At 36.0% G+C, this 22,694-nt stretch overlaps 2 protein-coding genes across 2 annotated transcripts; one reads left to right on the forward strand and one right to left on the reverse strand.

The window, feature by feature from the left end:
* The first annotated feature begins 2,513 nt into the window (after positions 1-2,513).
* LOC147537898 (protein MKS1-like) lies at positions 2,514-3,993 on the forward strand. Its single transcript, XM_086644495.1, has one exon. It carries the CDS (start codon positions 2,820-2,822, stop codon positions 3,594-3,596), a length of 777 nt encoding a protein of 258 aa, XP_086500621.1. The 5' UTR covers positions 2,514-2,819; the 3' UTR covers positions 3,597-3,993.
* A 14,492-nt stretch (positions 3,994-18,485) lies between these two features.
* Positions 18,486-20,948, reverse strand: LOC147537899 (Tetratricopeptide repeat (TPR)-like superfamily protein). Its single transcript, XM_086644273.1, has one exon. It carries the CDS (start codon positions 20,773-20,775, stop codon positions 18,715-18,717), a length of 2,061 nt encoding a protein of 686 aa, XP_086500399.1. The 5' UTR covers positions 20,776-20,948; the 3' UTR covers positions 18,486-18,714.
* Between the last annotated feature and the right edge of the window lie 1,746 nt (positions 20,949-22,694).

The following is a 22,694-nucleotide window of genomic DNA, read 5'->3' on the forward strand; positions in this document are numbered from 1 at the left end:
TCCTTCAATAATTCCCCTTCTAACATCAGTAAAGTAAATAAATTATTCTTTAGATGCAAATGATTAGTTAGAGATTTCGTCATATACCTTGCCTGCAACTTACTCCATAGCCTATCGGTTGTAGTTTCCGTCGCTACTTCCCGCAATAGCTCATTACTCAAACACAACAGAATTTTTCCATGAGATCTTCCTTCTGATAACGATTCAGCGAGTGCATCCTTCCCGTTCAACATTTTCAACAAATCTTGTTGACCTAATATTACCCGCATCTTAATCTTCCAGAGATTAAAATCATTACTTCCATTGAACTTCTATATCTCATATTTCACCATCACAGAAATCTCAAAATTAAAGCTCTGATACTAGTTTGTTATGACGAAATCAAGTAATCCCATAAAGCAATAAGAAATAAAAAACAATCACACAGAACAAAAGAGATTTACGTGGTTCGGTTGTTCAGACCTACTCCACGGAACCAACAACGCGATGATTTCCACTATGATAAGCAAACAAGTTACACAAGAGATTCGTGAGAATTTAACACAGATATCTCCTAGCGTTTTAGTTTATATAGCCACTAAAACCCTAATCTCACCGCCTCACCGACTCTCTCTTTCTAAATCCGAAATACACATGGATACGTTAAAAAAAATAACCTATATAAGCTTTGCTCTGCATTCCAGCTCTGTCTCGGAGTCCAGCTCTTCCTCGGAGCCATGCTTCGCATACTAGCTCTTCCTCGGTAATCAACCCTGCTAACTGGTCCAAAATTCTGGGGGTTGACGGGTCGTAAACGGGGTTCGACATCAACCCATATTCAAGACACTGTCAACAAGTTTCAATCCAACAAGGTAGATATCGGTCGACTCATCAGCACCGTCTATCTACAGTTGGTCAAAGTATCCTATAAAAGGTAATTAAATCGCCTTGAAGAAGGCACGAATCAACACGTCGAGTAAGTCACAACTCCACAAAATCGGGTTTACTAAATACTGAATCTTTTAACTGCAAGAGCAACATCACTATCTTGAGCATCAGAGAGGTTTCCGAGTTCCTTGCAGGTTTTGCCCCCAGATCTTGAGGAGCAAAGCGGGATTCAAAGTAGCAGTCTCTACACCTTGACTGATTCTAGGAAGACAAATTTTGACATCAACAGCTAAGGGGCAGAAAATTTTTCAGGAATCTAAGTAACTTGGAACTCAAGAATCCCTTGGGAAGAAACTTTCCCTACGAAATTTACAAGATCAACAATATGATCTTTCTAAAATACGAAATATCCTTAAACTAGGGAAAATGTCTTTTTACAATTGCTAAAAAATAGTTTCATCTAAAGTCGGTGTATCTCCTTGCCTCATCATCGCCTATCACCGCAGTCAGCTAAACGAGCCTATATAAAGCAACATGTACGCTCTGAACTGGGTAAGTACAAAGTAAGCAATAAATCGAAGGTTCAATCCCTAACTTCAGTTTCCAAACAATTCTTTAACTGCAAGAATCCTTTACTGACTTGAGCTTCGGAGAGGTTTATGGGTTCCTTGCAGGTTTTGCCCTCACACGAAGAGGTACAACTCGAAATTAGAAGCATCAATCTCTTTTATTCTGAATGATAACCGAAAGCCAATTTTAGGCATCATCAATGTCCGTTGATAAATCCCTTTAATTGAACAATAATAATGGTGTTTAAAATTTGATAAATCTACCAAAACGAACCCTGGATTTATTCAATTGGTATCCTTCACAAATAAATCTCCATCCTTAACAACATAAAATCAAATCCTAGACAAGGAAGTCCCAGTCCTACCAACAAGACAAACAAAACTAAGTAATTAAAACACAAACAAAAAGAGATGAACAAAAATTTTAACAAAGGAAGAAGAAACCTACAAGTTAAGCAGTTACGAGGACTCTGAAGAACATCCTTCAAGAAGGGATCAACAATAAAAGAAAAGAGAAAACTTATTTTTCCTTTTGGAGAAAGTTATCTCGCGCCAATGGCGGACTAGGATAATCCATCTTTTTGGAAGAGATTATAAGGGAAAAAAGACAAAAGTCCTCATTTTTTGTGTCTATCTATCGAGTTTCTCTTTTTATATTTTCCTTCTCTTGTCTTTGTCTCTTCTTACCGGAAAATAAGGATTAAGCCGACAGAGAAGAATACTTCCTAAAAAGATTGAATATAAAAAAATCCACGACCGATGGTGGACGCCTAGCGGCACCCTCGGTCCGTTAATGGTTGATGAAGATAAAAAGAAGAGAGAAAAGGTGAGGATGAAGATGAAGTGAAGAAAAACAGAAAAAAAAAAAAAAAAAAGATAAAGGAAAACAAAAAATATAAAAGAGTGTACTTTTGAAAAGTAAGAATATGACGTTTGAGTCAATGCATTACAAAAAGGAGGTCATCTAGGTATCTGTATAAATTACGGGGCTAGGTAAAAGATTGGTCATAACTAGGGTGCCAAACCAAAAATAACCCAAAACAAAGAAGTGCCATCTCACCATTAATTACAAAACAAGGGTCACGGTCCATGGAGGCAGGCGTGAATCTTTTTTTTTTTTTGTTGAACAGAGGAAGGCGTAATTGAGAGGGCCAATTAGGAAATAACGTTAGTTTATTAGATTTCTAGTATATAACCACTTGATGTTAAATATGGGTTTGACTATTCTCTCCCAAAGTAATATACTAAGATCACATATGCATAACACTACATGTTTGTCTCTCCCTTTCTTCCTTTTCAGCTTTATCCTTTTTGTTTTCTTTCCCTCTAGCCGCCTCTAATCATCCATTTGGGTGGAATAGACATCCAGTCGCCAAGAACAACATGGACTCTTCCTCCGACCAGTTTCATGCTGGAAAACGATCACCCAGACGAGAAATCCAAGGTCCTAGACCTTCTCCTCTCAAAATCCATAAAGATTCACATAAAATAAAGAAACCACCACCAATTCCCTCCCATCTTCTTCATGAACAGCCTTCACAGATGGCGGTACCCTCTCATCAACAACAACAACATCGACGGCCGGTTATAATCTACACTGTCTCTCCCAAGGTAATCCACACCGATGCTAATGACTTCATGAAACTCGTTCAACGTCTCACCGGACCTTCTTCTTCTTCTTCTTCAGTTTTACCACCACTACCACCACCCCGGCCGCCATCACAAGATTCCCAACCATCACTTTCTATTATGGATTATAGTGATGATGCGATTTCACCTGCCGCTCGTTTGGCTTCAATTGAAAGGATTAACAACTCCTCACATGGAATAAAATTGTCTACAATACTCGAAGATTCGATCGTAGAGGGATTAGGGATGAGTCCAACCGTAGAACGTTATACCACCGGACCCGGAATTTTATCTCCGGTACCATCATCACTACCACCCATCTCACCAAATTTTTTCTCTCCATCACTTGATCAAAATTCATTTAGTTTCTTACATGATTTCAATTTCAGTACTAGTCCTATTTTGAGTGGTTACAAGAACTATATAGAAGGTAATTTCTTTCAGCCTAGTCCTACAACCAACTTTCCATCAACTCTTTTGGCATCTCCATCTCCATCCTTTGATTTATTCAACCACTTCTTGGATCTTTAACTGTGGTGTTGAAGAGAAAGAGAAAATTAAAGAAGAAACAAGAAATAGGGAGACAAATTACGAGATTGATTTTGGGTGCTTAATTGAGAAAGTCGTCTCTTTGGTGGTTGTTTCTTGGGGGGTTGAAATCAATAAAGCAAACAACATTCAAGAAAGAGGATATTAATTGGTTTATCAACTTTTCTCATTAAATTGGGGCAGTTGGAAGAAGTGGCCAAGTGGGTTTAGATGCTGGTGGGTCCTCTAATGGGTCTTCCTCTTTTTCTTTCTGCCCTGTAATTGCCGCAAATTGCAATGGTGCCCACTTCGTTTTGTTGCCCTTTTATTTACTTATTTTCTTATTTATTCATTTTATTTATATATCTATTTAATAAAGAAAAATGGTCTTTTATCTTCTTGTACTTTTTTTTTTTTTTTTTGTTGAAAGTATCTTCTTGTACTTTGTTTAACTAATATTGTTCTGAAATTAAAGAACCTCAAAAAGAGTCTCACTTTATTTGAGTGGTCGCCTATATATCTTTTTTCATTAGAGAAATTGAGTTCAAATTTTAACATTGTCAAGAAAAGTAATATATCTACAATCTGCCTCATGATACAACTATGTTGCTACTTCTAAATTCGTCTATAGTATGACTTGTTTGATACATAAGCCGTGATACACTATTTTCTTCCCGAACGTTATCGAACAAGTGAAGCCTACCAACTGAAATCTAAAGCATTTCCAATATCAAAAATTTCTTTGACAACATTATGTGAGGCAGGATTTAACGCCAATGTTTTAATAATATAAACGGCTCAAAATTGGCGAACAACCAAAAACTACAATCCTAATCTGAAGAAGGTCCAAGTTAAAAAAAAAAATAAATCGGTCCAAAAATTAGGCTAGGAATGTCAGTGGTCAAAGTCAAATGTCGATGTGGAGATGTCAGATTTCAGAGTGCAAGAATAAAATATGTCATTCAACTGATGTGTCGATGTCAATGAAACATGGTGTCTATTTGGGATACGCAGTATAAGACGACCCAATGCAATTTGAAAGAAGCCGTACCTTTTTATTCACTAAATTGATAGTTTGTTCTATAATTAACTTTGTGTTTGTAAAACGAGTTTTATGCAGAAACATCAATTTTTCACAAGTAAAAGTGTAAACAACATCAATTTACATCTCTGTCTGGATTTTGTGAAGTACAAAAATGCGTATTATGTGAGTGATAACCTAAAGCCAGTTTTAGACAAGGGAAAAACTAACTCGGTAAGACCGAGGTCGATCAATGAAGATTGCGACGTATAAGGTTGGCCCTGAAGTTACATTGAACAGTTCATAATTTGGTTCTTTGATTCTTCACTATTTAAGTGATAACCTAAAGCCAACTTTAGAAATCAACAACAACCTCCGTTCTTTACCTCATTGGGTTAGAGCATGACTCAGAGGCAGAACTACTTCAAATGTAGCTTTCCGCTTGCCTTGAGAAATGGCAAAGTTCAAGGTGCCGAGATGTTTCTCTGCCATTTCAGTCAAAGCAATGCGTAAGTTCAGAGCTAACTAGATTTCACCACTTTGTTCGCCTCTAAGACTGAGTAGAGCTCAAGGTCCCTAAGAGACTCGTGGTGGTTGGCCAAAAATCTTTGTGGTTAGAGTCAAGCACAGGTAAAAGAGTTGTGTCTAATCCACCACCCTGATAGCTCTGTCGATGGCTTGCTCGTATCCGTGCAGACATTGCCATGAACGACCCAGAGCAATCTGTTGAATTTTGGACTGGTCAAAGCCGGCCAACATTTGTCTCAGCAATGCGACCTCCCTACAATCTCTTCGGTTTCGATAGGGTTCCTATCTGGCAGAGCTTATTCGGGTTCACCTCCCAGCTAGCTCTGTCAAAGGCTCATTCTTTGTAAATGCAAATGAAGATCAATTTGTTAACACCCTAACCTGGTTAAAACTGACCAAATATTGGCTCCACAAACTATGAGAAGAAACAACAATGGAATAGTTCCCAATGAGAAGGATAAAAAAATGAGCTCTTAAGAAAAACCATTATTATTTAAAGAAATTAAAAGCAAAAGAAGGGCTTAAATTATAAAGAATATCACAGTGCAAAACACAGTCTGCAGTATGGAATAAATTTTGAGGATATATAAGATAGAATCATTAGAATCTTATCTTTTACTCAATTATTTTCATCAACGATGGTAAAAATAGACAGTTGGGGAGATAAGATCTGTAAATAAGCATCCCCCCACTCTTTGGATTGTGGTTGTATTCCATGTATGAGATCAATCCTCTAAATTTTCAGTTAATCTTAAAAATCATGTGTTCAGTCATCGTCCTTGCTCATACTAACATCGTATGAGTAGACTATTTTTATTGACTTTCATTTCTAGGTGCGCCCGCGAGGCTGAAATTCAGGAGAAAAATATTTATAAGCTAGTTTTTTTTTTTGTTAAGGATAGATAGATTAACAGCTAAAAGTTCAGGGTAGCATTACAATACATAGAGAAAAGAAAATACGGAATACAAGTCCATTCTTTAGATCTTTCCTTTTTGCGAGCCCATTTTGCTAATTTATCCGCTTGAGAATTCGTTATTCTTTTGATATGACTGAATTTCATCTGCTGAAGCTCCTGTTTTAAGTTTCCAATTCCACGAATATGCACCAAAGACTGTCATTGCACTTGATGACGGGAGTTATTCAGGTGTTTTATGAGGTTGATATTGTCGCTTTCAATAATGACATGCATGTGATTATTATCTTTCGCCCAAATAAGACTGTTGAGAATGGCTAATGCCTCACTTTCCTCACTGTTTCTTGCTCTGGCAATTTTCACATGAGCAAAAACAAATTTTGATTGAGAATCATGAACAATAAAACTGGTACCTATAATCTGTTCCAGATTGACAGAAGATGCATCAACATTAATTTTAATGAAAGGATGGAGAGGAGGTCGCCACTTGGCTATAGTCACCGGAAAGGGTTTTACTTTAGCATTACTTACCTTTGGAAATGCTTTTATGAGATCTAAAATGGTATTCACATTGTATAAAGTTTGTTGAAAGCAGTGGTCACACTCTAATTTTCTATACTTTAGGTTTAGATTACTGATGGAAATTTTGAGTACTTAAATTATGTTTTAAACATTAATTTTTATCAATTTGTTTATGTTAGATAAACGGCTTTTATCCATCGGTTGGAAAAAAAGAAGTTTTCCATCTAGAGTAGAAAGTGGAACCCCAACATTTTTTTTGAATAATTGTATTATTGTTTTTATAATTATCTCAAATAAACTAACAACTTGGTTTTGAATTGCATAGTTTTACATGTGAAGTGAGTCAGTGTCATCAGCTCCAATGAATGGTTCTTTCCTATTTTATATTCCAAAAATGAATATTGATTCTGTCCCATTTGAGAAACCAAAAGGGATAGGTCGTGGCTTTTGGGAACAACGTGACGCCTGGTGTTCCGAGTCACGGTTTACCAGACAGTTTATAAAAAAAGTAGGTTTAAGTCTCACTCAAACAAAGTTTCTAAAATAAACTAAAGCCAACACACTTAGCTCCGTTTCCAAACAAATAAATGAGGCAGCGAAAATCTAATAAGAAATATATTTACTAAAAACGAACTAAAAGTCATACAGACGAGACTAAATTTTGACAGAGTCTCCTCTGTAAATTTAAACTGTTAAACCTAAAAAACCTGTTAAACATTCACATATATTTACATAAACTTCATACCAATACACAACGAAGTCCAAACTCCAAACATCTCATACTTAACTAGATACTATAGTGATTCATATATATTGTTCGTTCTGTGATAATTTACATAACTTCAAAATATCAAAAAGCAAATCGATCTCACATCACAAGTTGCTCACGAGAAGTATTAGACCGATCAAAGTATATAGTACCTGAACAAAAACAAATGAAGGAGTGAGATAACTTCTCGCTTCTCGAAAGTCAGTCCAGTAGGATACCTAAACATCCTACCCGCACCACACACATCAACAGTTTAATATATCAATAGTTTAGGTAATATAATAGTACAAAAATATTATTATGAGCGCCAAACAAGGCAATACAACAGGATAATTTTTCTAGCTTACCAAGACTATGACTGAATACACCCTCAGTCGAAGTCACCTACTATTCGACTAGGAAGAACCGGTGAGCCTTTGTTAGTATGTAGGCAGACGTCGCCTTATCGAATAGTTGACTACTATAGTGTACACGTGGATCTATGTAATTGATGCACCCGAAAGGTTGCACACCCAAGCGGAGGTATATCGAAGGGTCGATCCAAGGATAGGAAGGTAACTTGTATATCGAAGGGTCTCGTTCACGGGTTTAAGTGTTACTAGCTAACTTAGACCAAAATAGAAAGAACAAAGATAAATGGGGGTTTTGATAGTTAGCCATGAATCAAAAATAAACAAAAGGGAAATAACTAAACTTAAACTATTACCTAAAGCTTATTGGGAGGCTAGGGTCTTATTCTACATATGAGATAGGTCAAGGATTCGGGAATCCATCGAGATATACCTATGTAAATTCTTGATTGGGTCAATTATTAAGTTTGAGTCATCTCGAGTTTAAATTAGATGCTCTAAGTGCTAGATATACCTAATGGTCATAACTAGTCAAAGGGTCATCATATTCCATTAACATCGAGTCTAAAACCAGAAAGATCGCTTAAGAAGTAACTATGACATATGCTTGACATAAGACATGAAACAAGCTTAAACGATTAACCTCGTGAGAGAGACATCAAACATACTCATCTAACCAATACAACCACATACATAAGCGTATCAAGAATTCATCATTATCCTCAACAAGAGGCTTAGCTACACATAGAGAGATTATCGCATTCAACCCCAAATGAGAGTGTAATCAATGGTGTAGACACCGTGAGACAAGTAATTACAGTATCTATATTTCTAATTTCTCTCTACCTAGGTTTATTAAGCAAGAACAAGTAGCAATCAAACTCTTGAAAGATTAATAAACAAATTCAATCAAATATAAAAGGAATCATTCACAAGCATACTCAAATTTAAGGTTAATAACATGAATCCCTCATATAAATTAATTTCTCTCTAGAATTCATCAAATACAAGTAGCTAGCAACCCTAAAATCAAACAAGACTAAGCTAGATAATCAATGAAATCACCCTAAACAAGAACAAGAGGAAAATGAGTAAGAAAAACCCTTGGAGAACAAATGGAGTGAAAAATCTAAGCAAACCAAGCAAAGGAGCCAAAAGGGTTGCTCTCCGGCCATTTTAGGTGTTGTCCCATGCCTTCGCAAGCTGCTGGTTGGCCAATGGAGCTGCTGGTCGGTCATTGTAGCTGCTGGTCGGCCATTGTAGTTGCTGCCCCGGTTCTATAATTGTTGTCCAAGTGCCCCTTTTGCTTCCTTTCTGGTGTCTTCCTTGCTATTTCTCTCTAGATCTTCATGAAACCCAAAACCCTAGCCTCCATTAGATTTTTTCTCTCTAAAACTCAGCACATAAGGAAGAAGATGAAGTGTAGAGACCAAGTTAGGGCATTAATTTATATTTCCTACCCAAAAGACTACTTTTGCCCTTCTTTAGTAGTTATAGCCACTCCTTTGTCTAGCTTGACTTCTTCAAGTTATTTTGACTTATTCAATGACTCCATTAATTTTAACTTGAATAATGGGCTCTCTAACTTGACCAAAGGGTGCAAATGACGATTTTTCCCTTGTCTCCTAACTTGCTCATTTCTTATGCTTTTCATCTCTAGTCTTCACCAATGTGATAATCATGTTCCCAAGACTTCATAGACTTTCTAAAATTATATTTTTACCCTCTTAGGTGCAAATGACCATAATACCCTTGGTGAGTCTTTATCTACTTACTTGCTCTCTTTTGCTCCTAGACTTTAAGGACCTCTTCTTAGATTCTTTTAAGTGCTCTTGACTCTTCTAGGGTCTCCTTAGCTCATTTTCTTGCATAGTTCTTTTATGGTACTTTGTCATGAATATAAACATATCTTATTAGAATTGAAGCATAAAATGGACTAATTCATCTAAGTTAAGTGACCTAAATGTGATGTTTTCACACCACATCAGTAATACCCCGATAAGAACTTCTGTAACTCTTCCTTCGTCCTCATCGCCCATCGGGCTAGCTTGTGATCTCAGTATGCATCGAATGATAACTCCCACCCAAACAGTGATACGCTTAGAATATGTTATAGCTTACCAAGACGATTATAAGAGCATCATCGTATAGTAGAGTCATATACCCACTACGATACAACTATCTTGTCTTGAGGAGAGTCCTATCTCAGGTCAAATTTAACTCTACCTCGCAAGGTAATTCGTTAACCATTCGAAAAATACCCAAACATATGCATGAACATATAATAATATTCAAAAACCTGGATGGCTCCCAAATCTACAAGAACAAAGCCCTCCTAACAGGTAACATCAACCAAAAGAGAAGAGCGTTCGTTCTTGCGTCTCAAGGTAGGGTTACCCTGTTTAAAGCCAAGTTTTTACAAATTTCCACTTCCAAGGATTAAGTATTTTCTTATTAAGAAAACTTGGGTGAACACCCTGTTTCATTTGATGAAAAATTGTAAGTATCAATCATATATCATCAGAATTCAAACCACACACCAGTGGCTTAGCAGAATAAACAAAATAAACATGACAAGGGGTCAGTCCCCTAATCATTCCAAGGGTCGGAATACCCCAACTCCCAATCTCTCTGGCGCCCATTCTGGGTAAACTGGAATGGTCGTTACCAAACGGTTGGCCACACATCGAATGTAACCCTTAACTCAGAAGAACCTATGAACGATATAAGATTCTGTATTGCCCCTAACCAAATAGTGTGGTGTACATAGCAAATAGCTGTGCAACGAGGGTCATTGAAGGGTACGGATGATGAATCTGATTTTCCTGGATGAACGCCAACTTACCATATCACTCGTGTTGCTTGTGGAATGTTATTTGCCTATGTCTCTCTTGCCACAAAACTTATACATATGTGTATACTGACACCTTTATATGTTATGAAGAAATTTAGTCGACTTGATAGACCTTGAAACTGTCTATTAGGGTCCTAGGGATTCAGAAATCTACTAGTTAGGTTTTGACCCAACCTATTATTTTTCAGGGCAAAGAAATGGGGAAGTGCCACCTGCTTGAGTCGTAGTTAGCCCTTGGACGAGTTTTCTTAGAAGTTTTCTTTCTTACTTAGGTAGTTATTTATTTTATGTTCCTTTCGACCCACGTGTCGACAATGTAGACACATCGTTATAGTTTTGAGAACTGAATAAAGTTTCTTTTAGTTAATTTATTGTTACTTAAGAGCTTCATATTTGGTGTTATTTATCTCTTTTGGTGAACACATCGATTTTATTACTATTTTCCAGAGAAATGCTTTGAATTTTGCTGTCATGGCGGTCGACATGGAAATCTGGATTTGGGACGTTACAAATTCACTACAGAGCTCCGCCGAATACTTAGCTTGTGTCCTAAACAACATGACAACTCCATAAAATCTATTATGCAATTTCAAAGTCACCGTATCATGTTGACTATGACAATATGATTTTTTTTAGCCAAACCCTCTATATAACAATGAATCCGATATTTATTAGGTACCCATTATAGACCAAACTACTCCGTAACTGTTCGTTATAAAGGAATTCAGATCGTTCTCTAACTTTCGTTGCCATGCCCAATTAAGGCCAATCATACACCGCTTGAAGGATATTTATGTCATTGACATTTTTTATTGATTGTTTTTGGCAAAATCCGAGTCAATCATATCCAAAATAGCAAAAACAAACGAAGCAGTCCTAACAACGCATTGCGCACTTAAGCTGTCATCACTCCCTAGTCTTTAATCCGTTTCAACCCATTCTCAAGTCGTCGGAAATTTTATCTCATTTCTTATATTTTTTTTCAGGTGGTTTCTTCTAATTTCAACTAAAACATTTATGAAAATAACAAAAGATATGCAGCAGCACATCAGTTTCACTGACCGTACACTGCATGCTCTAACACTCATATTTTTCTCATCCGAACTCTAAATAACTATTATAATATCTTTGTGGAATCGTCACGAGAGAAGCTACAATATTTTTGAAGACTCGAAATTCTTCTAAAATCTCTACAACTAGCTAAACACTAGAAACAGTACCTGCTTCGTGGTCGAAATATGTTGATTCATTGTTTTTCTTCAAGTCTTAACTACATCCACTTTAAAACTTCATGTATGAGTTAAGAACTCTTTAACTTAACAAACACCAATATCACTATCAATACTTATAGGTAAGGAAAACATCCCCAAATATTTCATTATAAAACCATAAAGATCATAATTTCTTCAATAATCATCTAGGTTGTTGATTACTTACCTTGATTCGGATGAATTCGAGTTAGGATAGGTTTTACTTGATCAATCTCATCCAATACTTTCCTGAATTTGTTAAGTTCTTCAAGTTACAAGTAAAAACTTCCTGTTAAGCTAAATTATAGCATTATAGAGAGAGAAAATGAAATTTCCTGCAATACCTAGACAAAAACCTTAATAATAATACTCAATAACAATTACGTGTTGATAAAATCGAATTTTTCCTATGAAATTCACTTAAAATCTCCCATTTGATCGTTTTTTTCTCTTGAAACCAAAAACCAAAGCTTCAGTCGAGCAAAACAGAGAGGAAAATTCTGATTTGGTTTTTCTTTTATTAAATCTCTCGAAATTACTCTCCCCGATTTTCATCAACTTGCTAAACCACACCTAAATCATGTCTGGTTGCAGAAAACGTCTTATATTCTGCATGAATTGTTGATTTAGCTTCTGTTCTGACTGACTCTAAACTTAAAATGACCCCTCATCTAACCTTAGTCTTTTATCTACTGAACCGAAAACACGGGATGTTACAAATAAAGAAAAGTCTTCGGGGACTAAATTCTCCGAGGAATCCATGTTTCTTTGTAAACTCTCTAAGACAGATTTTCGGAAATATAGATTTTATTTTACAATTTACAAAATTAACTTTAAGTAAAAAAATATTTTTTTATTTTAAGTCTTTTCCCTCCTCTTTCTTCTTTGATGGAGAAAAACTCATCCATCTCATGTTCTCCATAATTTCTAGCCAAACTTTTTGTTCTTCCTTCTCCGTTACTTCTCTTACTTATCTTCCCCAAATCTCCAACCCCTACTACCCTTACTTCTCTAAAATCATAAACAACTACCCTTACTTCCTTAAAATCAGAAACAAAGTTAGAGAGATAGAGGGAAAAACATTCTAAATCCTAGAAATCATCAAAAAAAATCTCTTGAAGCTCTTAATACATCTTTCGTGGGACTTCCAGAGCAAGTTTCTTCATCCATTAATCCTCCCGAAGAGATGTAAACACATTCCAAACCCTAGATAACAGTCAATTTTGAACCCTAAAACATATTTTTCATCACTTCTAAACATATTAGGTGTGTTCTCAATCTTTTTAGGGTTTAGTGATTAAAAAAGCAAAGCTTTTGAGAAGAAGATGGAGAAAAGAAGAAACACTTGGAAGGAGTTTAATGGTTATCCCTATAAAGATTTTGTTTAAGTTTATAAAAATTCATTCTAAATTCTTGTTTGGAGTCATTTAAAAATTAAATTTTCTTAACTCTCAAAATTTGATGTCCTATAACAACAATTAGGAATAAAAAAGTCAAATGGGTCAGCAAGTGGTGGGCAGCCAAGGATTTAAATGCGCAATGAAAAATAACATATTTATGTAAGGGTTATTTCCCAGAAGGCCCCCTACTCCGTGGCCAGCTTCCCGCGTATCCCCCCACTTTATCAAAAATACCTAGATAACCTTTTTTTTCCAATACCCTTAAATGTCTGGTAACTCTTTCTCCTGCATCTCATCACCTCTCTCTGTCACATCATCTCTCTCGTCACCTCATCATCTTTTCCGATAAGGCCACTGTCCGGTAAAAAATTCCGGCAACCTTCATACGTAGAAAAAAGCATAAAAAAATTTCCCTCTCTCTCCACTAAGGTTGGGGAAACCTAAACCCTAGATCTGTTGGAGCTTCAACAATTCGTTGAAGACTGGTTTGGGTTTTCCCCAAACCAGATCTAGGGTTTGGAGAGAGAAAAAAAAATATTTTTTTAAGTATGAAGGTCGCCGACCGATCGTTGGAAATTTTGACCGACCAGCGACCTTATCAGAGAAGATGATGAGGTGGCGAGAGAGATGACGTGACAGAGAGAGGTGATGAGATAGAGGAGAGAGAGTGTAGGACATTTAACGGTTATGGAAAAAGGGGCACATCTGGGTATTTTTTATAAAGTAGGGACTATGCCGGAAGCTGGTCACAAAGTAGGGGGTCTTTTGAGAAATAACCCTTTATTTAGCACCCCAAATACCCAAATTTCAGCTAGATATCAAAATTTTCCTTTCTATCTCTAACAATTGCATATTCTCTTTTGAGCAATTACAGTCTCCTCTTTCAACTCTATGTCTCTTTCTCTCGTAAAGGGAGACTCAACATCTCTCTTTCTTCCCATTTTAACTCACTTGCAATCAAATATTTTTTTTTCAAGAACCAAAATCATAAGATGCAGAGATCACAACATTAAGAAGATAAAAAAAATTGTTTAAATCGTTGATGATCTATGATTTTCCAGAAAATGCAATATATGGAGTTTATTGGTCCAAAGATCAAGAAGTCGAATATGTCTCCCTTGGTATAGAACCCTAAATCTATATATGACTGTGTCTTCTTTTGCATGTACTATGTCGATGGTGAAGATGGTAAAGGGGGATTTATTTGTAATTCATTTGCCGATGTTAATAAGTTTAATTTTAATTTTGTTAAATTTTACAGATCTTCTTTCTATGTGAATGAAGTTATCTTCTTTCTCTTTCTTCATCTTACAGATCTTCGTTGTTATATCTGGAGTTTTTTCTACTAGATTAGATCTAATAAATTTAATGTCCTATACTTTCTCACCAGAAAGTGTAAGAAGTTTGTAAATTCTACAGGACATAATCATATGTACAGTACATGACATTTGATTATGTATTGTATACGACAAAATATTTTAAACTTCCTCCCCAAAAAGCGTATAAATTTTAAAAGTGTATGGATGTAATCATATGTATAGTAAATATGCATTGTACATAACAAAATCATATGAACAATATATTTGTTTATTTGTACTGTAGATAACAAAATGTTCTATACTTTCTTCCTATTGAATGTAGAAAATTTAAAAAGTTTACAGAACATAATCGTTTATACAATTCAAACATTTGATTATGTACGTAGATAACAAAATATCCTATAAATTTTCATTGAAATAACTTATGTTTTGGAAGGTATGTATAAGAAATTTAATTATGTCCTGTATGTTTTCAAATGCCAACCTATTTTTTGGGGCTTTATTATAGTCTGCGACTTTAGGGAATAAAGAAAAATCTCTAGGGAATAAAGACTTAGTCAACCATGATTGACTTAGGGGGAAAATTTATTTTTCGACCAAAAAATTAACTAACTTGTCTCTTGCCCACTGATCTTCATCTTCCTCAAACCTCATCCCACCACAAATTCCACCCACCAGCTTCGTCTCCCACCTTCTTTCTCTCTCCCTTCTTCTTCTTCTCCCTTCCTCCTCTTTTTCCTTTCTTTTTTCTCTCTTAATCCTATTCTTTCAACTCAGATTTGAGTGGAAGAAGATGATGAAGGGGAAACCTCTTCATCTCCTCCAATAATGGAGGGCGAAGGAGTTTCCCCTTCGTCATTGGTGCGGAAGGGCAGATCTGCCCTAGATATGGCGGAGAAGTTGGGACCAAAGAAGTGTCACAGCTTTATTCATGGTGGTAAGTTAGTCTAATTCTCTCCTCTCTGACACGCCGATTGAAATTTTATAGGGTTCTGTGTATTGTGATATATGTGATTCATTCTAGGATTTTGAGATCTCTTTATGTATTTCTCATCAGTTGCTTCTTCACTGCAATATATACGAATCTTAATGAATTTATTTCTCAATTGATTACCAACACAGAAGGTATTTAAATAGGATCAAACACTGAGGATGTGAATTGGGTCAAAAAATAAATATGCACCCTTGGTCAATCATGGTTGACTAAGTCATTATTCCCTAGAGATTTTGTTTTATTTCCCAAAGCCCCCTCCTTATTTTATGCACGAGAGATACATTTGAGGTTGTCTCTTACATATATGGAAATTTATGAAATAAATAGAATCTGCCCAAAACGTAAGGAGAGAAAGAAAGTAGTTAAAGGGAAAAAAAGTATTGTCGGGAGCAAAGTATAAAATGGAATGGAAAAAATTTAGAGAAAGAAAGTATAAACTTAAAAAATAGAAACTCTCAAGATGAAAAATTGTAAAGAGAGAAATGAATTTGTTGAGATTCAAAAGAGAAAATATGTGTGAGAGGAAATCAAAAGAGAAAAAAAATAAACATGGGAAAAAATGAGGAAAAGAGGAATTTGTTTGAGAAAAGAGAGTTTGTTCCTAAATTTTAATGAGAGAGAAAGAACAAAAAACCTGGAAAGATGTGATGGTTGTTGGAGAGAAAAAATTAAAGAGAGAAAATGATGAGAGGATGGTTTTAGAGAAGGAACGTGATTGACGGTGAGAGATAGGAAAACTTTCCTCCGACATAGTTGTAAATTGTAATATTGTAATATTATGTGAAGTACAATCTCTTGGACCCCTTCATATTTGACTCGCACTTTTTGGGAGTTGTCAATCCCCTTAATTATTGGCCAGCGCTTTGGGGAAAGCTAAATAGTTTTCGGGGTGTGAAATTTTAAAGGGAATATGCAAAATTTTGAAAAATTTCTGGGGAAGCATATTTTATGGGGAATAGGGTTCAAAATAAAAAACTCTCCCCCTCACCTCCCTCCACCTCACCTCACCTCCCTCCACCTCACCTCACCTCCCTCCACCTCATCTTCTCTCTCTCTTCTCCGATAGGTCGCCGGCCGGAAAATTTTCCGGCCGGCGACCATGAAATTTTTTTTTTTTTTTCTTTTTTTTTCTCTCACATCTCTCTCTCTCTCTCTAAACTCCGGCGAAGGGGGTTTCCCTTCGCCGGAGTTCCGGTCTGTTGAAGAACAGACCAGTTCCGGTCTGTTCCGGAGTTTAGAGAGAGAGATGTGAGAGTAAAATAAATAAAAAAAAAATTTCATGGTCGCCGGCCGGAAAATTTTCCGGCCGGCGACCTATCGGAGAAGAGAGAGAGAAGATGAGGTGGAGAGAGAAGATGAGGTGGAGAGAGAAGATGAGGCGGAGAGAGAAGATGAGGTGGAGGGAGAGAAGTGAGGTGGAGAGAGAGAGCTGAGGTGGAGAAGCTATTTTGCTTTCCCCCTAAATAAAATTGTCAAACAAAATTGACCAATTTTTTACCAAGTCTTCACACCCCGGAAACTATTTAGCTTTCCCCAAAGCGCTGGCCTAATTATTCTCACAAATTTTAATATTCATCTCTCCTAATTAAAACTTATTTTTAAATTACCAATACTCACTATTTTCATGTATGATTCGTGCATTTGGGAATTAAAATTTAGTCTAGCAAATCTTTTTATTTGGGTCGACTGCATTGTGTTAGCGAAAAAAAGGGTATTCTTACATTGAAAGTGAGATAATATCTTAAGTTTTGCTTCACAAGAATTTAAATTTCTATCCATTTTGAACATTGGACAATGGATCTTGTCCCACTTGATTTCGCGGGTACCAAACACGTTTTTCGGAAAGAAGTTATGCGCTACGAGCATTTCCAATGCAACACTCAATTTAGATACTCTAATAAGTGATACATTGAATTTCTAAAGTTTTTCTTCTCCAGTTCAAAACTTAATTTTAATTCTTAGATAATACGATGATAGTTAATAGAGGTATCTCAAGAGGAAACAATATTTTCTAGAGTTTCTCTTGAGATATCTTTAGTTATCAAATTCATAAAAAAAAAACATTTTTTAGATGGTGGAATCATGAATCTGAGGATTCATGAATCCAAGTAACATTTTTTGGTTTGTTTGGCAACTAATAGGAATCCTATTATTTATTATTATTTGAGTATTTTCAAACGCTTCTTTAAAAAAAATATTGAACCAACCTTGTTTTCGAAACTCGTTTTTTCAAATATTGTTTCATTTGAGAACTCTCTGTTTTCTTCGTAATTACTTTTAGAGAACCGTTTTTTAACTTTTTTCGTGAACATTTTTTTTTCAAAAATAGTTTTTCCCGAAAGGCGTCTTTTCTCATTAAAAAAAAAAAAAAATTAATCATTTTTTTCAGTAACCGAAATTTCCTGAAACCTATTTTTTTTTTTTACGAAAATCATTTTTACCCCCCGGAAACTGATTTTTTTTTTCGAGTCGATTTTTCTTTAAAAAACATGTTTTGAGGAAAAACTGTTTTCAAAGAAAAATATGTTTTCTCGAAAAATCGGATCTCGGGAAAAAAATAATTTGGGGAAGAATCGGATTTTGCGAAAAAAAATAATTTTTGGAGAAAAACGCTTTTTTGAAGAAAAAATGATTTTCAGGGAAAAAAGTAATTTTCGGAGAAAAAATGATTTTCTGGAAAAAAAAAACAGATTTTTGCGGGAAAAATGATTTAAAAAAAATTATTTTTAAAATATTTTGTATAAAGAAATATTTTTTTGTTGCTTTAAGATTATTAATCCAAAATACTAGCAAGTCCTAGGGAGTAGGGTGAGATTTTGGTCCAATACAAATTTTGGAATTAGGAATCCTTAGGATTCATGAGTCCTAGGATTCTTGATAGCCAAACAGACCAAGAATTCATGATTCCTACCAAATCCCATTTTTGATAGGAATCCTACTTAAGAATCCTGCAACCAAACACACCATAAAATTTGAAACAATAGAAATCAAGTCTCTATAAATTAACTAATAAATAGTTTTTCACAAAAAGTATCATGTCACGAAGTAAACAACACAACTTTAGGGATTTGCATTGCGGACAAACAAAAATTGGAAGATCTATTTCACCGGATAGAAATGGGAATCTCAATTAAGAGTTGACACGTAAGACTGATGAAGTTTCTTTAGAGTTTTGAATAGGTGATGCTCTAATGTCATTATCACCAATAATCCTCACAAGAACAAACTGCATTTTCAAACCTATGAAACCTGCTAGCATCTCTCACCATAAAAATTTTCTTGTTCAGGATTTTGGACAACCCTTTTATGAACTCATGACAATCCCCACAAACCCTCAAGTTCTTATAAACTCTAATGACTCCTTTGTCCTCCAAACCCCCACAAACCAACCCTAACCCTATTGCCAACTTCTCACTGTGCATTCTCATACTTTCCTCCTTTGACTCCTCTTCAACATCATGCAATGAAAACCTCGCTTTGTATGTGTAACCGATCTCTTCCTTCATCCTCCTCTCAATCGCTTTCATCATATCGAAAATTCTCTCTCCAAGAGGATGTCTGTCATCACCTCCGTAAAAGTAGTGTACTTCTTTATCAATTTTGATCCAACTACACCCAGTTTCTTTCTTCAACCCTTTCTTTCTCATCAATGCTCGCACTCTTTCGCACTCTCTCCATTCCCCAGACTCGGCAAAAAGATTCGACATCATCACATAATTTACGGCGTTTTCCCCATCTAGTCTCAACAGAACTTCTCCTACTTCTTTTCCCAGTTTCAAGTCTTTATGAACTCTACAAGCTCCTAATAAGGTCTGCCAAATTCCCACACTTGGTTTAGGTTCCATATTGTCTATAAGTTTTTTCGCCCCTTCCAGGTTACCTGCTCTCCCGAGGAGATCTACCATGCAAGAATAATGCTCTACTTTTGGTTTGATCGATTGATCCCCACACAATCTCATGAAATACTTGTGGCTTTCTTCAACAAGACCTGCATGGCTACAAGCAGAAAGGATGGCTAAATAAGTTACCTCGTCAGGGTCGATATTCTCCAAGAGCATTTTCTCAAATAGACGGACTGCTTCTTTTCCAGAACCGTGCTTGCCATATCCAGTGATCATTACTGTCCAGGAAACGACACTACGTTCTGATATTTCACTAAAACGCCTTTCTGCTTCTTCTATAAATCCGCATTTAAGATACATATCGACAACTGAATTCGCAACTGAGACGTCTAAACCTGAGGAGACCTTGACTGTATAAGTATGAATTTGTCTGCCTTGATCCACAAGCGCTAAATCTGCACAGACACCTATTATGTTTGAGAGAATAAAATCATCAACTTGAATTTCTGTCGCGGACCTTAGCTGCCCAAACAACTCCATGGTTTCATGTAAATTTCCCTCATGAGTGTAACCAACAATCATTGCAGTCCAGCAAATTATATTTTTATGCTCAATTTTGTCAAAAATATATCGTGCTTCAGATAAGCACCTGCATTTTACGTAATGATCGACAAGTGCACTTTCTAGAATTATCTCTCCTGAAACTCTGAACCCTCTTGTGATCATGGAAGCATGAACTTGATTTCCTTCTAGTATTGCCCCAAGACCACCACACGCCTTTAACAAAGTAACAAAAGTGAAATTGTCTGGGACTTCTCCTTCATTTTGCATTCTCCGAAACAAATTCAGAGAGGTGTAAAACTGTCCTTCGTTGTTACATCCTGCCAGTATCGTGTTCCAACTGATAAGATTTCTTGAAGGCATTAAATGAAACATTTGGGTCGCTTCCTTTATCCTTCCACATTTTGAGTACATATCAATCACTGAATTAGAGACGACTGATATAAATTCAAACCCTGTTTTAACGCAAAGGTCATGAATCTGCATTCCGTTTTCAAGAATACCAAGAATCCCACAAGCCTTTAAATTAGTTGAGAATGTGAAATCATTGGGTTTGATTCCTGAAGATATCATTTGAGAGAACAACAACAAAGAAGCCTTGGCTTTGCGTTCAACTAAGTATCCAGTCATGAGAGCTGTCCATGAGACAACATTCCTTTCAGGCATTTCGTCAAACACATCATGAGCTATGTTGGTATCACCACATTTACCATACATATTTACAAGGTCATTATTTATAATAACATCAACTCCAAAACCCATCTTCACAACAGCTGCATGGATTTGGCGTCCACCATCCAATAACTTGTACTTTGAACAGTGTCTTAGGAGCTCTGAAACTCTTTGCCATCCAGTCATTAACCAATGTCTGATAAAAGGAAGATGAAGGCAAGATCTCTTCAAAGGGGTAGCAAATCATGCTAAAGGAGCAAGGCAAATGTTTAAGATTTAACCAGGGAAGATGAGGGTGTTTGATTTTGGTCTTGACTTGTTTCCAGTGTATTGGCACTCGGTCACTATTTTTTTTTTGTTGAACTGGCACTCTTTTTTTTTTTTTTTTTTTTTTTTTTTTTTTTGTTGAGATTGTTGAACTGGCAGCTCTTCAAGAGGATGGTTTTTTCACTTTTTTTTTTTTCTTTGTTGTTGTTGAAAGCAAAATAGATTAAACTTAAGAGTCGATTACAATATTCAAATTAGAAAAACAATCATAACAGTAAATACAGTAGAGCAACAAAATTACAGAATTGAGGAATTGCACAATATGACTTCGATTAGTGTAGCTTCCTTCATTCTTTGGCGTAGTAGCCTGACAGCTCTTCAAGAGGATGATCTGATATTTGGTCTTGAGATTGATTGAAAGGAGAAACTAGTATCTAACTTCCTGTAACATTGAAGATGGATTAAACAGACACCCACAGTTCCAGAACGAAACGAGGATGTATGTAAGGTGGAACCTAATGAAGATTCCGAGTTATCCCGCCAGCATTCTCCATGTACAGAGACCATATCCGCTCGCGTTCCACAAAGTAGAATCTGATTAGACATCTGGTAAATGTGATCATCATCATAACCCGAGTATATATACCCTGCTACTTTGGCAAATGCTCGCAAATGAATTGCGAAAAGGAGTGGAAGTGAGAATGTTAAGGAACTTGGATAAGAAGTTAAATCTATTCAAAAATCAAACACAAAAGTAATCGATGCAAATTGAGCTGAGGAATGCGCAACAAAAGGTGGGCGAGAAAGGTGGACATTGCTATCCGAATTGTGGTGTCTTCCGAGGTCGAAAGGTAAGTTGATACTTATATTAAATCTCTTATATGATAAACGATATGAACTCATGAGCCACAAGGTTAATCGATGGATCCAAATAAATCTAATTTGATTCCAGGAGTTAAAAACTTTTTGGGTGCAGTATTGGAAGTTGGTAGGGTGATATCGAAGGTTGAAGTTATGTTCAGTTGAGATCGAAGAGATGTGTGAACCTAGGGTTATGTCATTGGTTACCATGATAGGGATGACAAAAACTGCCATTTGATGAGCTCTAAGCTCATCCTCTATCGATTCACTGCTAATCACTAAGAGAGGAAATAAAGTAGACATGCAAGACTGATTTAAAGGGTATTTATGAGTCGAGCTAGAGGTGTTAAAAGATTGAAAGAGAAAGACTTCAAATTGGTAACGAGATGTGGTGTTTGTTCTCTGTTGGCTAAAGATGTTTAATGAACCAGATCTGAGAACAGTGTTTCTATGGTTCGTATAGACTAGATGGAAGAAGATAGAGATAATGAAGACAATAAAAATTAAAAAAAGTTAAGATTAGATTGACTTCCCTCTGGCTGAAATATATAGATCCGAAGAGGATGGCAAGGTGATTCTATTTAATGATTCTTCACTGCTTCTTTAGATCTTTCCATGCTTAGCATCTTCTCTTAGTTGTTTGGGTTGTTTTTTGCTGATTGCTCCTAGGATTACGGGAAAAAAGAGGATAGATGATAAACCTTAGATGTTGTTATTGGTACCTTCAGAAGAAATAAACTCGATCTTTTCTTATAATGATTTCTTATTAATTTGTGGGTGAGAGATTATATTATGTTTAGTTCGTTGGATAAGAGAGGTGTAGATTGATGGAGGCTAAATCTACACTGGTTTAATGAAAAGGGAGTTTAGGGTTTGTGAGAAAAGGAGAGAGAAGAATCGCCTATGCTGACGTCAGCCGTTTATTTCTCTCTCCTAAAAAAAACCCCATTTAGGCCTTCATTTGTTTCTTTGACTAA

The sequence above is a fragment of the Eschscholzia californica genome, unplaced genomic scaffold, assembly GCF_041429995.1.
Source record: "Eschscholzia californica isolate CP2 unplaced genomic scaffold, dmEscCali1.0.p SCAF_5, whole genome shotgun sequence".
Classification (NCBI taxonomy): domain Eukaryota; kingdom Viridiplantae; phylum Streptophyta; class Magnoliopsida; order Ranunculales; family Papaveraceae; genus Eschscholzia; species Eschscholzia californica.

Coding starts and splice junctions, on each gene's coding strand:
- LOC147537898 (XM_086644495.1), top strand. CDS start 2,820: ATGGACTCTTCCTCCGACCAGTTTCATGCTGGAAAACGATCACCCAGA.
- LOC147537899 (XM_086644273.1), bottom strand. CDS start 20,775: ATGACTGGATGGCAAAGAGTTTCAGAGCTCCTAAGACACTGTTCAAAG.